Source organism: Somniosus microcephalus, chromosome 3 (genome assembly GCF_052327205.1).
Source record: "Somniosus microcephalus isolate GS21.2 chromosome 3, FLI_Smic_1.0, whole genome shotgun sequence".
NCBI classification, from domain to species: domain Eukaryota; kingdom Metazoa; phylum Chordata; class Chondrichthyes; order Squaliformes; family Somniosidae; genus Somniosus; species Somniosus microcephalus.
The window spans coordinates 180,201,500-180,217,649 of record NC_140989.1 but is presented as its reverse complement, the minus strand read 5'-3'; the positions used below and the strand labels follow the sequence as shown (position 1 = coordinate 180,217,649).

At 45.8% G+C, this 16,150-nt stretch overlaps 2 protein-coding genes across 3 annotated transcripts in view; one reads left to right on the top strand and one right to left on the bottom strand.

Annotated features, from left to right (window-relative positions):
* prkn (parkin RBR E3 ubiquitin protein ligase) overlaps positions 1–16,150 on the bottom strand; it is a 2,088,612-nt gene that overhangs the window by 832,575 nt on the left and 1,239,887 nt on the right. The gene's annotated exons all lie outside the window — the stretch shown is intronic.
* The window catches only part of LOC147121607 (uncharacterized), a 49,195-nt gene continuing 42,929 nt past the window's right edge, over positions 9,885–16,150 (top strand). The window contains exons 1-3 of the mRNA XM_085976996.1: positions 9,885–9,915; positions 10,088–10,139; positions 15,787–15,859. Coding sequence (XP_085833122.1) covers positions 9,885–9,915; positions 10,088–10,139; positions 15,787–15,859 — 156 coding nt within the window. The remainder of the gene's footprint in view (positions 9,916–10,087; positions 10,140–15,786; positions 15,860–16,150) is intronic.

Here is a 16,150-nt window from a genome sequence, read left to right as displayed (position 1 = left end):
TAGAGTATGAGAGTAAGCTTGCAGGGAACATAAAAACTGACTGTAAAAGCTTTTATAGATATGTGAAGAGAAAAAGATTGGTGAAGTCAAGCGTAGGTCCCTTGCAGTCAGAATCAGGGGAATTTATAATGGGGAACAAAGAAATGGCAGACCAATTAAATACATATTTTGGTTCTGTCTTCACAAAGGAGGACACAAATAACCTTCCGGAATGTCGGGGAACATAGGGTCTGATGAAAGGGAGGAACTGAAAGAAATCAGTATTTGTAGGGAAATGGTGTTAGGGAAATTGATGGGATTGAAGGCCGATAAATCCCCAGGGCCTGAGAAGCTACATCCTAGGGTACTTAAGGAGGTGGCCCTAGAAATAGTAGATGCATTGCTGATCATCTTCCAACATTCGATGGAATCTGGAACAGTACCCATGGATTGGAGGGTAGCTAATGTTACCCCACTATTCAAAAAAGGTGGTAGAGAGAAAACAGGGAATTACAGCCCGGTAAGCCTGACATCGGTAGTGGGGAAATGCTAGAGTCCATTATAAAAGATGTAATAGCAGAGCACTTGGAAAACAGTGACAGGATCGGACAAAGTCAACATGGATTTACAAAAGGTAAATCGTGCTTGACTAATCTACTGGAATTTTTTGAGGATGTAACTAGTAAAATAGATAAGGGAGAACCAGTGGATGTGGTGTATTTGGACTTTCAGAAGGCTTTCGATAAGGTCCCACATAAGAGATTAGTGTGTAAAGTCAAGGCACATGGGATTGGGGGCAAGGTATTGACTTGGATAGAGAACTGGTTGGCAGATAGAAAGCAAAGAGTTGGAATAAACGGGTCTTTTTCCGAGTGGCAGGCAGTGACTAGTGGAGTACCGCAGGGATCGGTCCTTGGACCCCAGCTATTCACAATATATATTAATGATCTAGACAAGGGAACTAGATGTAATATCTCCAAATTTGCAGATGACACAAAGCTGGGTGGGCGTGTGTGCTGTGAGGAGGATGCCGAGAAACTACAGGATGATTTGGACAGGTTGGGTGATTGGGCAGAAGCATGGCAGATGCAATATAACATGGATAAATGTGAGGTTATCCACTTTGGTGTCAAAAACAGGAAGGCAGATTATTATCTGAATGGCAATAGATTGGGAGAAGGGGAAGTGCAACGAGACCTGGGTATCCTTGTGCACCAGTCACTGAAGGTAAGCATGCTGGTGCAGCTGGCGGTTAAGAAGGCAAATGGTATGTTGGCCTTCATAGCGAGAGGGTTTGAGTACAAGAACAAGGATGTCTTGCTGCAGTTGTACAGGGCCTTGAGAGCACATCTTGAGTATTGTGTACAGTTTTGGTCGCCTTATCTGAGGAAGGATATTCTTGCCATGGAAGGAGTTCAGCGAAGATTCACCAGGCTGATACCTGGGATGGCAGGAATGACGTATGAGGAGAGATTGGGTCGATTGGGCTTGTACTCGCTGGAGTTTCGAAGAATGAGAGGGGATCTCATTGAAACTTATAAAATTCTGGCAGGACTGTTGCCTCACAGCACCAGGGACCCGGGTTCGAATCCGGCCTCGGGTGACTGTCTGTGTGGAGTTTGCACATTCTCCCCGTGTTTGCGTGGGTTTCCTCCGGGTGCTCCGGTTTCCTCCAAAGATGTGCGGGTTAGGTTGATTGGCTATGATAAATTGACCCTTAGTGTTAGGGGGATTAAATACGTGGGGTTACGGGGATAGGGTGGGATATGTGTTGGTGTAGGGGTTACGGGGATCGGGTGGGATATGTGTCGGTGCAGGCTCGATGGGCCGAAATGGCCTCTATCTGCACTGTGGGGTTTCTGTTCTGTGATTCTGTGACTGGACAGACTAGATGCAGGGAGGATGTTCCCGATGGTCGGGGAATCCAGAACCAGGGGTCACGGCCTAAGGATAAGGGGTGGGCCTTTTAGGACAGAAATGAGGAGGAATTTCTTCACCCAGAGAGTGGTGAACCTGTGGAATTCTCTACCACAGAAGGCAGTAGAGGCCAATTCATTAAATATATTCAAGAAGGAGTTGGATATATTTCTTAAGGTTAAAGGGATCAAGGGGTATGGGGAGAAAGCAGGGACCGGGTACTGAACTTGGATGATCAGCCATGATCGCATTGAATGGCGGAGCAGGCTAGAGGGGCCGAATGGCCTACTCCTGCTCCTATCTTCTATGTTTCTATGTTTCTATATGAATGTTCCCACTATTAAGAATTGGGCGCGCAAAGACTGGAACATCTTACATTCACCAATCTCACCCAATTCCTAACTGTAGCCCTCCTGTGTGAATTTGTGTCTGTCCTTTTGAAACTCTTGATAAATTGGTGCAATCGCTTTATAAAGCATGCATCGTGCATGCAAATAAAAGCTGCACATAATAATCAGGATTTCCAGATCTTGGGGCAGAATTCCGACCCATTGTGAATTCCCACAATAGGCACTAATGATAAGCTGTTAGTTGTAGGTGGAAGGCTGCTATTAAAAGAACAGAGGCACTTCTTGAAAACTCAATTTCAAATAAATGATGTGGTTTGCTTTTAAAGTGACCAATTGTGATATCCAGCGCTACAACTCTCTGCGATCTCTGCGCTCCTCCAATTCTGGCTCTTGCACATCCACAATTTCCTCTGCCCCACCATTGGCGGCCGTGCCTTCAGCTCTTTGGGCCCTAAGCTCAGGAATTACCTCCCTACGTCTCTCAGTCTCTCTCTCCTCCTTGAAGACACTCCATAAAACCTACCTCTTTGACCAAGCTTTTGGTCACCTGTCCTAATATCTCCTTACATGGCTCGGTGTCAAATTTTGTCTGATTATGCACCTGTGAAGCACCATGGGATGTTTTGCTTTGTTAAGGGTGCTGTGTAAATGCAAGTTGTTGTTGTGGAAGTGATACAACGTAAATGACATACCAGGAGGATGAGATGGTACCACAGCCAGACTGCTTGAGACCGCCGCTATGCCACTATCTGTATCTGCAGGTCCGAGTGCACCTACCTGGCAATCACTGAGGGCAACTGCCTCCACGGGCTCCAGGTCAGCACAGGAAGCAGTTTCAGAGTTCTTTCATCTGATGTGCGGACACCTGCGGATAACCTCACCACAAGGAAGGAGGTCACCACTGCCCTCAACTGATCTGGCTCTGCCATTTTCCAGGTTAGCACAGAGTTCATTTTCAATCTCAGCCAATTTGCTACCTCAGATACAAGTGTCTGATACATTATTCAATAGGGACAGCACTTAAAGTATGTAGCAACAGCAGCATAACACAATTGCCCAACTTCACTGCACTGCTAGATTTCCCAATGTCCCCCATTCTGCCCGACAATCTGGATGCTGGGAATATGCTGGAGTACTGGGCCTTGTAGGGATGAAAATGGGGCCCTATTTATGAATGGTTTCTGGAGACGGGGATCATGGGCTGGAAGACCCTGAAAATCATGCCAGGAAATGTTTTTATCAGCCCTCCTATAAAGAGAGCGGATCAGGTGGGGAGCCTGCACTTTCGGAAGGGGACTGACAGCGGTCTCCCCAAGCTGCATTTCCTCTCCCACTCTAGTGGGCACCCAATATGCGCCCATACTCGCATGGGTACCTGCTGAAGATTTGCGGACCCCCACCCTGACCCCGGATACATCCAGTGCGGTCAGGGTTTGAGGTTAGCAGCACCCAGTTCGCTGCTGGAGCAGACCCCATGTTTTCAGGCTGGTGACATATTTGTCTAATGTTGATTGGTAGAATCAAAGAAATGTGCAGCACCTGAGAATATTTCTTAATATGTAATAATTGTTCCATAAACAGATTTATAATATAACACTATTTCACAGAGGAGGAAGCAGAGTGCGCTGCAAGATTATTTTGTGTATTCATTGGACTGATTACACTAGGTGTTATACAGTCTTCGGTTAGAGTCTTTATAGTGTAGTACTCAGTCACCTTTGTGAACACATAAGCTAACAATTCAGCTTTGTACAGGAGCATCACACAAGATCTTGCACAGCTTGGTTTAGAGACGGCACTGATTTTAGTTATCTATGTGAAGACATGATCATTCCGCAAACAATTAGGGGGTATATGGAAACTGCTCATATGATTAGAAAGATCAGTGTTGTGTATGTAATATGTGTGCTACTTTAAACCTATGGACAGGACTGCACTACTTGTAGGGCGTAGTGATATGCAGTACCACTCCTGGCCATAGGGGTATAAATAGTACTGTGGGTACTGATCTCCCCTCAGTTCCCGCCTGTGGGCATGAAGTAAAGACCTACATGTAGTCCCTACCTCCAACCAGTAAAGACCTGTTTGAGTTATACGTTTAAGTCTTTGTGTTAATTGTTCAATACAATACACATACTTAACACTGGCGACGAGTCAGATTCTTACCCTGCGGCAGTTATTCCACGGCGGCTTCGTCCACAGACAGGACGTTGAAGAGAGGTTTCAAACCGCACCACCCCACTGGAAGCGACAGGCATTAGGACCCTGAAGCCTCCATCAGCGACTGAAAACTGGAGGACAGAAGACATCCTGCAGCTTCTTTTTCAACCTCGGTGGTGGGTAAGCCGAGCAGCGTTGGCTGCAAAGACAGGGCTGGGGGAAGTCGGAGGTACAAGGGCGATCGCGATCGGGAGATAAGGGCCATCGATCGCAATCCCTGATAAGGGCCGCACTCGGGCTGAAAGGCGCAGCGTCGGCAGACACTGAAGGCGCGAGAGCTGCGGTGAAAAGCGCGGGCCATCGATCGCGGCGGAGATAAGGGCCGCACTCGGGGCTGAAGGGAGACGGCGTCGGGGGACGGGTGAAGACCGCCAAGCGCGGGAAAACCGCCATTTTGTGGGCGGAGGACGACGGCAAGAGCGGGAAGCCGCCATCTTTGATAACAAGTAAAGAAAAGAAAATCTGAGAAATTGCAAATCTACAATGCCTAAACACGGGAATATTAGCACCTTTGATAGTGACCTCGAAGATTGGGCCATATATGTTGAAAGAGTAAAAAATTATTGTAAGGCCAATAAAATTCGTGACCAAGATAAAGCTCTAACATTATTAAATTTAATGGGTGCGAAGACATACGGGCAATTGAAACACCTGTTATCACCAGATGAACCGGCGGATAAGACGTTCGATGAGATTGTTACTGTCCTGAAAGATCATCTAAACCCCACGCCGCTGATGCTAGCGGAACAATTTAAATTTTACGACAGAAGGCAGCTACAGCATGAAAACAATGCTGAATATTTGCTGGAATTGCGTAAATTAGCGAAATATTGCCAGTTTGGAACGGGACTGACAGATGCACTACGAGACAAATTTGTGTGTGGTTTATTTAAACAGGATACACAAAAGCAACTGCTCGAGGAGAATGAGCTGACGCTTGAGAAGGCGGTCACTATGGCAGCAGCACACGAAGCCGCAGCGAGAGGCACGGCAGTAATGCAGCTACGGTCACCGGAGCTCAGTGCACACAAATTGGGTGTGAGTTCTGGCAAATGTTATCGTTGTGGAAAGACAACGCATGATCAGAACCAGTGTTGATTTAAAAACCAAGAATGTAGAACTTGTGGTAGGCTTGGACACATAGCTAGAGTATGCAGGTCAGGGAAGAAGACCAGCAACAAGAAGTCACCGCAAGGAAAATACGCAAAAGTACACAAGGTGGCCGAACAGGAGTCCGATTCAGACGCTAGCAGTAATGAACTGGCTGGCTTAAGCAGTATTGAACTGGCTAGCTTAAGGGTACTCAACGTGGGCAAGGGTGCAGACCTCCAGACAATTTGGGTCACTCTTCAGATAGAAGGAGTCCAAGTAAAACTGGAATTGGACACTGGATCGGCATTGACGGTCATAAATAAGAAAGATTATGGAAGGTTATTCCAACATATTCCCCTACAGGATACGGAGCTCATATTGAAAACATACACGGGGCAAAGAGTGTACCCCATCGGGAAAATTGAGGTCACAGTGGTCCACAAGGGCGAAGAAAGTCAAATAATGGACTTATATGTGCTATCTGAAGGAGGTCCTCCACTACTAGGACGGGAGTGGATTAGGAAAATGAATATCGCCTGGCATTTCCTACAAACAATAACGAGTGAGAACTCGGTGAACATAATCAACCCAGACTCTGGAACTGATGATGGTAAGACCAACCCGTGTGCAAAAGACAAAGTTTCAGCACAGAATTCCACTGAGATAGAGAATTCTGAGTCTGTCCAGTCTACTGACATGCACATTTCTGAGGGACACCGGGCTCGAACTCAACTCCATTTCAAACTGCAACAGCAATTAGAACAAATGATTCGCCGTTTTGAGCAAGAGATGAATGCGACGAAAGAGTTCTTTGATATAGAGTGGGAACATCTGGAAAGACAACAGAAGCAGCTGCTGGAGCAAATGGAGCAGGAGCACACAAAACGTCTGATGTCAGAGGAGTTAACGGTCAGCCAACTCTTGCATATGCTGAAGGACAGGACTCTGAAATGGGAAAAACTTGAACACGAACTTCAATATTCAAACGAAAGGGGTTCGGAGCTCTCAAAGGTTATTGGAAGAGCTGAGGTGGCAACACAGACTGAGATGACTGCAACAGAGCAGCCCTTGGATGCCAAAAGTACGCTGACTCACGTCAACGTAGAACAACAGACCGCTGAAACAGCTGCTACGGTAGAGGGATTGAATAGTCCGATCAATCAATCTCCAAAAGAAGTTGAAGTAGTAAAATCTCAAATGAGGTCATTAGTAAACGACTTGCTGAAAGCCCAGAAAAAGCTGGATGAAGAGGTACGCATGAAGAAGTCTCTTCAGGAAAGATGTCTGGACTTGGAACAAAAGCTGGCTAACGCCCAGCTGGGTATGGAGGAAATAGAAGACCCTCTCGCTGGCCTAGATCAGGACGACACCGAATATTACAATGACATATTGAGTGACACTGAATATTATAGTGACCTGGTCTGCCCAGCTTGTGATGAAAACTCCCAAAGTGCAGAAATCAGGATGAATCACTTAAAGTCTAAGGAACATAGGGAGATGGTGGCGCTACAGCTGGCAGCTGACAGGGGAGCCCAGAGAGTCTCTAAGAAGCAGAAAAGGAAAAGACGAAGCAGAAGATGATAACCATCTGAACCATTATCACCCCTACCAGATCACACACGTGGTCCCTCCGAACGGAGCCAAATCATGGAAGGACTATTGAATGAGTCACTCCAGCAACGTGAACCGACTACACCACAGAGACTGAATCTGTGAACTATTTTCCGCAGAGATTGAATCTGTGAACTGTTTTCCGCAGAGACTGAATCTGTGATCTGTTTTGACATGAAGTTATCTATGTATCTATGTTATTCTGTTATGTAAACCTGAAGTTATATATGTATATATGTTATTACGTTATGTTAAATGGGGAGATGACTGTAAAGCTAAGAAGGGAGGAATGTTGTGTATGTAATATGTGTGCTACTTTAAACCTATGGACAGGACTGCACTACTTGTAGGGCGTAGTGATACGCAGTACCACTCCTGGCCATAGGGGTATAAATAGTACTGTGGGTACTGATCTCCCCTCAGTTCCCGCCTGTGGGCATGAAGTAAAGACCTACGTGTAGTCCCTACCTCCAACCAGTAAAGACCTGTTTGAGTTATACGTTTAAGTCTTTGTGTTAATTGTTCAATACAATACACATACTTAACAATCAGGATCATTCAGATTGTTGGGCAAATAGCTTACTTAGCCAAGACCGACTAAGGTTATATGTAAATGGAGATAAGAATACAAAATCCAACTGGTTTCAATTGAGAAATATTTAAAATAGGGACAAGCAGAGAGGGAGCAAGAGAAGCATAAAACTGAGAGTAAGAAAAATTTTAATTATAAGGTAAATAGCTGTGACGAGGGTAATGAGGTGTTAAGAAATTAACATGTAAAATGACCAAGAATCTAATAGAAAGAATGACTATAATATTGATAAACTTAAGTACTTATATTAACGTAAGAATCACAAAAGTTATGTGTGCACAAATCGATGAAGATGGCAGGGCAGGTTAAGAAAGCAGTTAAAAAGGCTTACGGGATCCTGGGCTTCATGAATAGAGGTACAGAGTACAAAAATGTGGATATTATGATGAACCTTTATAAAACACTGGTTCGGCCCCAACTGGAGTATTGTGTCCAATTCTGGGCACTGCACTTTAGGAAGGATGTGAAGGCCCTAGAGAAGGTGCAGAAAAGATTTACAAGAATGATTCCAGGAATGAGGGACTTCAGTTATGTGGATAGACTGGAGAAGCTGGGGTTGTTCTCCTTGGAGCAGAGAAGATTAAGAGGAGATTTGATAGAGGTGTTCAAAATAATGAGGGGGTCTAGACAGAGTAGACAGAGGGAAACTGTTCCCATTGGCTGAAAGGTCGAGAACCAGAGGACACAGATTTAAGGAGATTGGCAAAAGAACCAAAGGCGACGTACGCAGTGAGTGGTTAGGATCTGGAATGCACTGCCTGAAAGGGTGGTGGAGGCAGATTCAACCACGGTTTTCAAAAGGGAATTGGTAAGTATCTGAAGGAAAGACATTTGCAGGGCTACGGGGAAAGGGCGGAAAATTTAGCGCCCCCGCGCCGGAAATTGAGTGGTTGCACCCCAAGAGGGAAGCGGGGCGCTACTGGAAGCACCCCGCATCCCTCTTGGGGCGCTGCGAGTCAATGTCGTGTATTGCAGGCCTTCCTCCCCTTCTTAAAGGGGGGGGCCTTGTGCAGCGTGACCCGGGGACCAGCTGGCCCCCGGGGATCGGGAGTGCCAGCAAAAGAGCCCGGCAATCAAGAGAAGTGCCGGGCTCTTGGAGCACAGCCGGCACTCCCCGGGGGGGGCGGGTCAGGAGGCCGGGGACGGGAGCGCAGACAGGTGCTGGCAGGCGGCCAGCAACAAAAATGGCCGCCCCTCACCTCACCTTTAAATTGTGCCTCCCCGGCCGCAGGTAGGCCCCCCTGACCCCGTCGGACATAGCGTCCGGCGGTAAGTCAGGGGGCGCTTCCGAAGATCGCAGCCGGGGTGCGAACGGGGCGCTGCACATGGCGATGACGTCATCGCCGGCGGCGCAGCACCGGGGGGGCGCTACCGGCGAGCGCTGCCGCTCACCTCCCGCTTAAATTTGCGGGAGGTGTGGGCAACGCCGCACCCATGCGCTAGTTGCTTTACGCCTCTTAGGGCGCTAATGGGAGGCGCAAAGCAACCCAATTTTTCCCCCTATGATTCTATGAGTTATGTGTAGGAAAATGGAAATGCAGTTAAAGCCTGAGGGCAGATATGAGTTTCATATGATTGGCCTGAAATGCTTAGACGAGACGCGAGATTGATGGTGATGTTAATAAAGTATTATCTGTGATTAATCAAAAGAAATTATTTAACTTAGAAGTGGGAATAAATAAATCTATTTGAGTGGCAACCTGAAACCTAGAAGATGAAATTAATATGGTGAATAACAAACAGAACCAAATTAGAAAAGAAAAGTTTTCTTGGGAAGAAACTAACAGAGCATTTTGGAGGAGTCTGCAACTAACCTGTGGGTGTGACGACAGGTTCAGGATTAAGGTTCAAAAAAGGAAAATGCATAAACAAAATGCTGATATTTCAATATCTTACAACCTGCTTTTAAATCAAATATTTTAAACTTTGTGAAAGTAAGCTTATGATTTTTGATCAGGGAGGAATTGAGAGAATAAAGGTTCGATTTTCACCCTACCCGCCTGGCGGAAAGCGGGCAGGCAGTTAAAATCAGGGCAGCGCCATACCCCCTCCGGTCCCGCTGGCTTCCTGTGGGATGTAATTTGAACCTGCTGTTTTTAGCAGGTGCATCGGACACCTGCCGGATGGTAGCGGGATCCTGCTTTAAATATGCAGGTGAGGCTCTGATGGCATCATCGGGCTCCGACTGCAATCTTAACCCGAGGCCTGTGCACGGCAGCCATCATGGCTTTCCCACGAGGCCAACTTGGCGGCAAGTGCATTCGGGACCAGGGGAGACCCAGAAATATAAGTAATTTAAATTGTTTTTTGTTTCCTTGTGTGCCAGGAGGAGATTATGAGATCTGGATCATGGCTCTGAAATCTGATGCACGTGCTGGGTAATTCAATCATTTGATCTTTACAATGATGGAAGACCGCTGGTAAATAAACAGTAAAGTTTACTGACAATCACACTAACAGTTTTGTGCAATAAAGAAAACTGTATGTGTGATGTTCCAATTTTTGAGAAATTAAGACAAAATGACCTAAATTGAAGCAAGTTTAAACAACACAGAAAGAAATACTGGAATTCTTACTACATAGATCTCATCATGGGTAATCGGGAATGTCTACAGTATCTTGGAATCATTATCACATGTGTTTTGCCTGCTGCATAGCTGTCTATACAAACTTTCCCTCTGTTCTCAATGCCAATTTAGATCATTTGGAATCGTGAACAGAGCATGATTTCAGGTACATCATCATTGGCCAGCTTTCTGCCGTTCCCACTGTCAACTTTGTGGTGCAGATTTTCCTGTTCCTGCACCTGGGCGTATTGGATCACCTGAGTACAGCTAAGAGAGGGAAATTGGGCAGGGAGAAGCACACATCTGTAAGGGGACCTGCCTGGATAGGAAACGCTGCCCCACTGCTTCTTGAAGTGCTATCACCTGCCATTTTGATGGGAGGGACCACTAAAATCAACAAAAAAAAGCACAAGATTATATTTCCAACTAAAAGTGGAAAGTGGATTTTCCAGTACTTGTATATCTGTGGCAGCAAAGTTATGCTGCATACCATCCACTAAACTTCTTCCATGTGACCATTCCCACCAACATTTCTGGGAGGGCACCCTGTTATCTATGCTATGCGGGCTCTCACCCTTGTAGCAACCTACTGCTGGGAGCTTGCACAATGAGAGATGGCATTTCCCTGTGCCGCTGCTGCTGCTTAAAGGGCTGCAACAGCCATTTAAAGAGAAGTAGCAATTTAAAGTGGTTTCCATTGCATAGCAGAAAACACTTGTACGATAGCAAAATACTGCAGATGCTGGAAATCCGAAATAACAACAGAAAATGCTGGAAAAACTCAGCAGGCCAGGCAACATCCGTGGAGAGAAATTAGAGTCAACGTTTCGGGTCAAAACCCTTTATCAAGACTAAAGAGGCACAGGGAATGAAATAGATTAAGAGGCCGGGCTGGGAAAGAACAAAAGAGAAGAGACATTAAGAGGTATTCAAAACAAGACAAGATGGTGATAGGACTAGTGGAGACAAAAGACAGCTCTAGATTAGGTGTGAAATGCGCTGGCAGAATGGGAGACAGCTGCCATGTGGGAGAGAGAAAAAAAAGGAAAGGGGGGGGAACCAAAACAAAGGTGTGGATAAAAAAATAAGTGAAAATGTAATAGGGGCCGAGGTTATGATCTGAAATTGTTGAACTTGATATTGAGTCCGGAAGGCTGTAAAGTGCCTAATCGGAAGATGAGGTGCTGTTCCTCGAGTTTACGTTGAGCTTCCGTGGAACAATGCAAGAGGCCAAGGACGGTGAGGTCCGAGTGGGAATGGGGCGGTGAATTAAAATGACAGGCGACCGGAAGCGCGGGGTCACCCTTACAGACTGAACGGAGGTGTTCCGCAAAGCGGTCACCCAATCTGCGTTTGGTCTCCCCAATGTAGAGGAGACCGCATCGTGAACAGCGAATACAGTATACTAGAACACTTGTTGGGTACAAAACTGAACGTGGACAATTAATGGAATGATGCACCATTTATTGACGCATCAGTGGAGGTGCCGCTGCAGAAAGTGGGTGAAAGGAAAGCTGGCACACAAGGGCACTGTGCCCTAAATACAACAGTATAACATGCCTGGGGGTCGTTGGCAGCAACAATAAATGCCATCTGCACCACCCTGAGGACACAAAAAGAAACACAGAATATGTCTGTTGACTTTAAAAAAGCTGTCAAGGCAAGGCTGCCCAATATTTTTCTATACCAAGGAGATGGTCAAAGTACGCATGGCGCAAAGTATTTCCTCTCAACTGATACACATTGATGGGTGCCCCATGAAAAGCAGTCAGACATGAAGTTGTTTCTTCACAGTTTGCAACTGGTTAATGATTTATTATTCTCTACCTTCATAGTGAAGTGCTGTAGTTGAGTTCAGATCAGAGAAAGACAAATTCGAAGTTTGGAGAGACAATGACCTCATTTGAGTGGTCAAGAAGGGCAACCAGAAGACAGTGGGCTAGAAATTCAGGTACTCACTGCCACCCGGTAAGGCCCGTTTTGTGAAAAACGCCAGCTGTCTCAGTTCTGGCGCGGGATACGGTGGCCACCATTTTGGTGAGGGCCATAGTGCTGCCGTTAGCAGCGCTGGCCCCAGACATGGAAATCTGCAGAGCGTGACGTCAGTCATCGTGCAACGCCGATTTAACGTCACGCTCTGCGAACTTGGACCTTTGCGGCGAGTTTAATGCTGGGTCCTAAGCTCACTCTGAAAAGCAAGTGTGCAGCAGACTGACAGAGATGCTGTCTGTGCTACTTAAATGAACACAGACATCTTTCAGTAAAGCTAGTGGCTGGCTTGGTGCAACAGGTGTTAAAAGTGTTTTTTAGTGTGCAGGGAGTGCTGCTGGACACTTGCAAGGCTTCGGATGGTAAAGGAAGGCCTCAAGAAGACAGAAAATGCTGGAAATACTCATCAGATCAGGCAGCATTCATGGAGAGAGAAACAGAGTTAACCTTTCAGGTCGAGATGCTGCCTGATCTGCTGAGTATTTCCAGCATTTTCTGCTTTTATTTCAGATTTCCAGCATCCGCTCGCAGAGGAAGGAGGAAGACGCAGAAGAGGAAATCGCAGAAGAGGAAGATGTAGAAGAGGAAGCAGAAGGAAGGATGCAATCCACACAGCCCCATTTTGGCCAGGATATCCGGGATGGAATCATCCACCTGCGGTACCAGTGACCACAACCCCAATTCCCCTTTCAACATTTGTCCCACACCTTACCTTCCCTTACTACTGACCATCACAGTGTCCTCTTGCTGAAGTAAAAGCCACCACAAAGCAAACTTTCCAATCAAGCTTTATCCATATATGCATTGAATATGACACCAAGCAATCAACTAATGACCTTTATGCACTCCCTTAGTGACTATCATGTGTGTGCCTTTGCCTATCCTACTGATATCACACAGTGCTACCCCAGTGGCTGCAGCATGGCTGATGGAAGGCTGCTGACTTTCAGGGTGTACACTGCAAATGCCTTGCTGGTCGACCTTGAGGAGCTGGTGGCTGGGAGTGTGAAGCCGAGTGACAGTGGTTCTTCTTCTTCACTCTCCCTCTTCTTGGTCAACCACTGGCTGGGCAGGCTGTATTTCTTGGGTGTGTGAAATGAGGAAGGCACGAGGGTGGAGTTGTGGTGAGAGGAGGGCCAGAAAGCCAGAGGTGCATGTGAGAACGTGTCCCTACGGGGAGTAAGCATTCCATTGTACTAGTTACATATGGCAAATAAAATTGAATTGAATAAAATTGAATTGAAGGAGAATAACGTATGAGGATATCAGAATCTTGTATCCTTTCAGCCCCGCCCCTGGCCAAGGGCTCAGCCATGCCCCTGCTAAGAATGGCCAGCACCATCTCCTTCAAGGGGGTGAGGTGAAGCTAGGAATGGGAGATGTGCCTCGTGTTTTGTCGGATTGTTGGTAGGTGAGTAATTGGGTGGGGAGTCATGCATTGAGAAGTGTGTGAGGCTAGTAGTTCAGTTGGTAGGAGATAGCTTTTGAAGATGCATTCACTGACTTTGATCAGTGGTCTGAGGTCATAAAGCTCCTTTGGGCACTGGAGCCAGATCATGGGGGCGACACTGCTGGCAGTAACGGCCTCAATGACATGGTCCCACGTCCTTCTTTCTGGAGGGCCTCCTGGCCCCTGTGGGTGGTGGGCTTGTCTTGCAATGTTGACCCCCTGCACAAAGCAGGAGTTCTGCGTGTGAGACCCTGGCTTGCTGAGCCGTTTATGTTAGTGCTGAAGCACGTTTCCCTTTTTTTTTAGGTGCGGAAGGCAGTTCAGCTTTAAGAGCTGAAGACTCCCATTTGGGAATTCTTTTTAATGCTAATTTTTTTTTCAGAAGGCAGTTGAGCTCCAAGGGTTAAAAATTGCCTATTTTTAAATGATTTTTATTTTTTTCATTTTAGAAGGCAGTTCCCCTTTAAGGGACCAATACTGCGTTCTAAAATAACAGCTTTGCTTTAAGAGAAGGCTGCTTTTGCTGCAATGACGCTACAGCCACGCTACATTGGACCTCCTGTTGTGAGTAGCACCCGAAAACTGCGCTAATGTTAAACAGCAGGCAGCACCAAAATACTGGTGCTGCCTGCGCAAGTAATTCTGGCGGCTGTTAACTGCGGCCCACGGTAGCACCGGCAGCTTTTTGGTGCGCTCGAAGTTTTAGCCCCACGAGTTGGGTGATACTTACAATATTCGCACTACAGCCACATAAAAAAAGAAAAGACTTGCGTTTATAAAGCACCTTTCACGACCTCAGGATGTCTCAAAGCGCTTTACAGCCAATGAAGTACTTTTGAAATGTAGTCACGGTTGCAATGTAGGAAATTAGATCATATTCAAGCAGAATGCATTGTCAATGTTTGCACACTAACCTTTGACCATAATTCAGTGCACCTGCTGGGTAAAATTTCATTACCAGCTTCGTGAACATAGTAAGACTTTTGCTGTAGCAAGTAAGGGGAGAGTTACAGCACGGGTTTTTAGCAGCCTGAAGTAAATCTCTGCAGACTTCAAATTTGCTGTACATTGATGGAATATTTGATTCCTAACTAAGATTACCAATGGGACGTGCCATGGGATAACACGGCACAGGTTCTCTCCTCTGATTTCCCATGTGGTGAATTTCTGATTTCAACCATGCAGTTAGGCAAAGGTCCAGAGCTGAACCTGGGCCCAGAGGGAGTGAAAATTGAACAGCCACCTTGGCTTCTCTTCCAAACATCCTTGAAGCTGACACAAGAGAAGTAGTAACAGAGATCTGAGAACAGGTTGTCTGCCTGCACTCTGCATGAAAAGAGTGTACACACTAAAAGTGGGGGGGGGGGGGGGGAATAAATGTTAAAAGTAGGGTAATATGAGCAAAAAAACCCCACAAGATCTCAGATCATATTCCAAGCTGACGTTATAATATAAATGTGTCTAAGAAGCTTAAGATATTGTGAGGGCAGAGAGTCGTATTGATAAAAAAGTAATGACCTATTTAGTTAATTTTCCTAGATTTAAAATTATATTTTGATTGTAATATTAATTTATTTTAATGCATTTTCTTACTTCAGTTTTAGGCTTGTAACTTTTGAAGATGATCTGAACAACTGCTTTCTGCTAGAACAGAGATTCTTGGTTTCCCTTTAAGATGTAAACTGGTCCAAAAGGCACATTACTGTGCTTTTTTTTTACCACCTGGAACAGCATAGCAACTGTCAAACACTGCGTGAGAGTCAGAGATTGGGAACAAATGCTACCTTGTACCAACTCATCTCTGGGACATACTTACTGTTTCGTCTTCTGGATAAAATGTCGCTACAGACATGATCCTGGTATGGTATAATTATTATGCACCAGGGAGTTTTTGAGCAGCCAGCACAAATTGACCTTTTCTTCAGCACACAGCTTTACTTCGCTTTGAAGAAAATGCACCTCAGGCGGCATTAGCCCATTTCCTTGTTTGTTCTTCTATTTTTCACATTTTGTTTAAAGCAAAAAAGTTTATGCTGAATTGTGCCAGGGCAAGCACCAATGTGAGGGTTGTCTGTATTTCACTACTGGAACGGTATTGTCAACACTCAGCGCACACTCCAGATTCAAGACCAATCACTTGTGGGACAATCGCTGGGTTTTCTTTCCAGTAGATGCAGCAGCGAACAAACAGAGAGCAAGAAAACAGGAAAAAGAAGCACTAAATCAGATGGGGCATGCATGTCAGAGCAAATTCCAGAAAACAATCACATGAGTGAAATAAACCTTTTAAGTAGATATGGCAGATGGGTTCAGATAATGAGTATTTGGACATTTTAGTGCGCTTCAGGGATCACAGCGAACAACTGGGGTGAGCTTTTGTAGG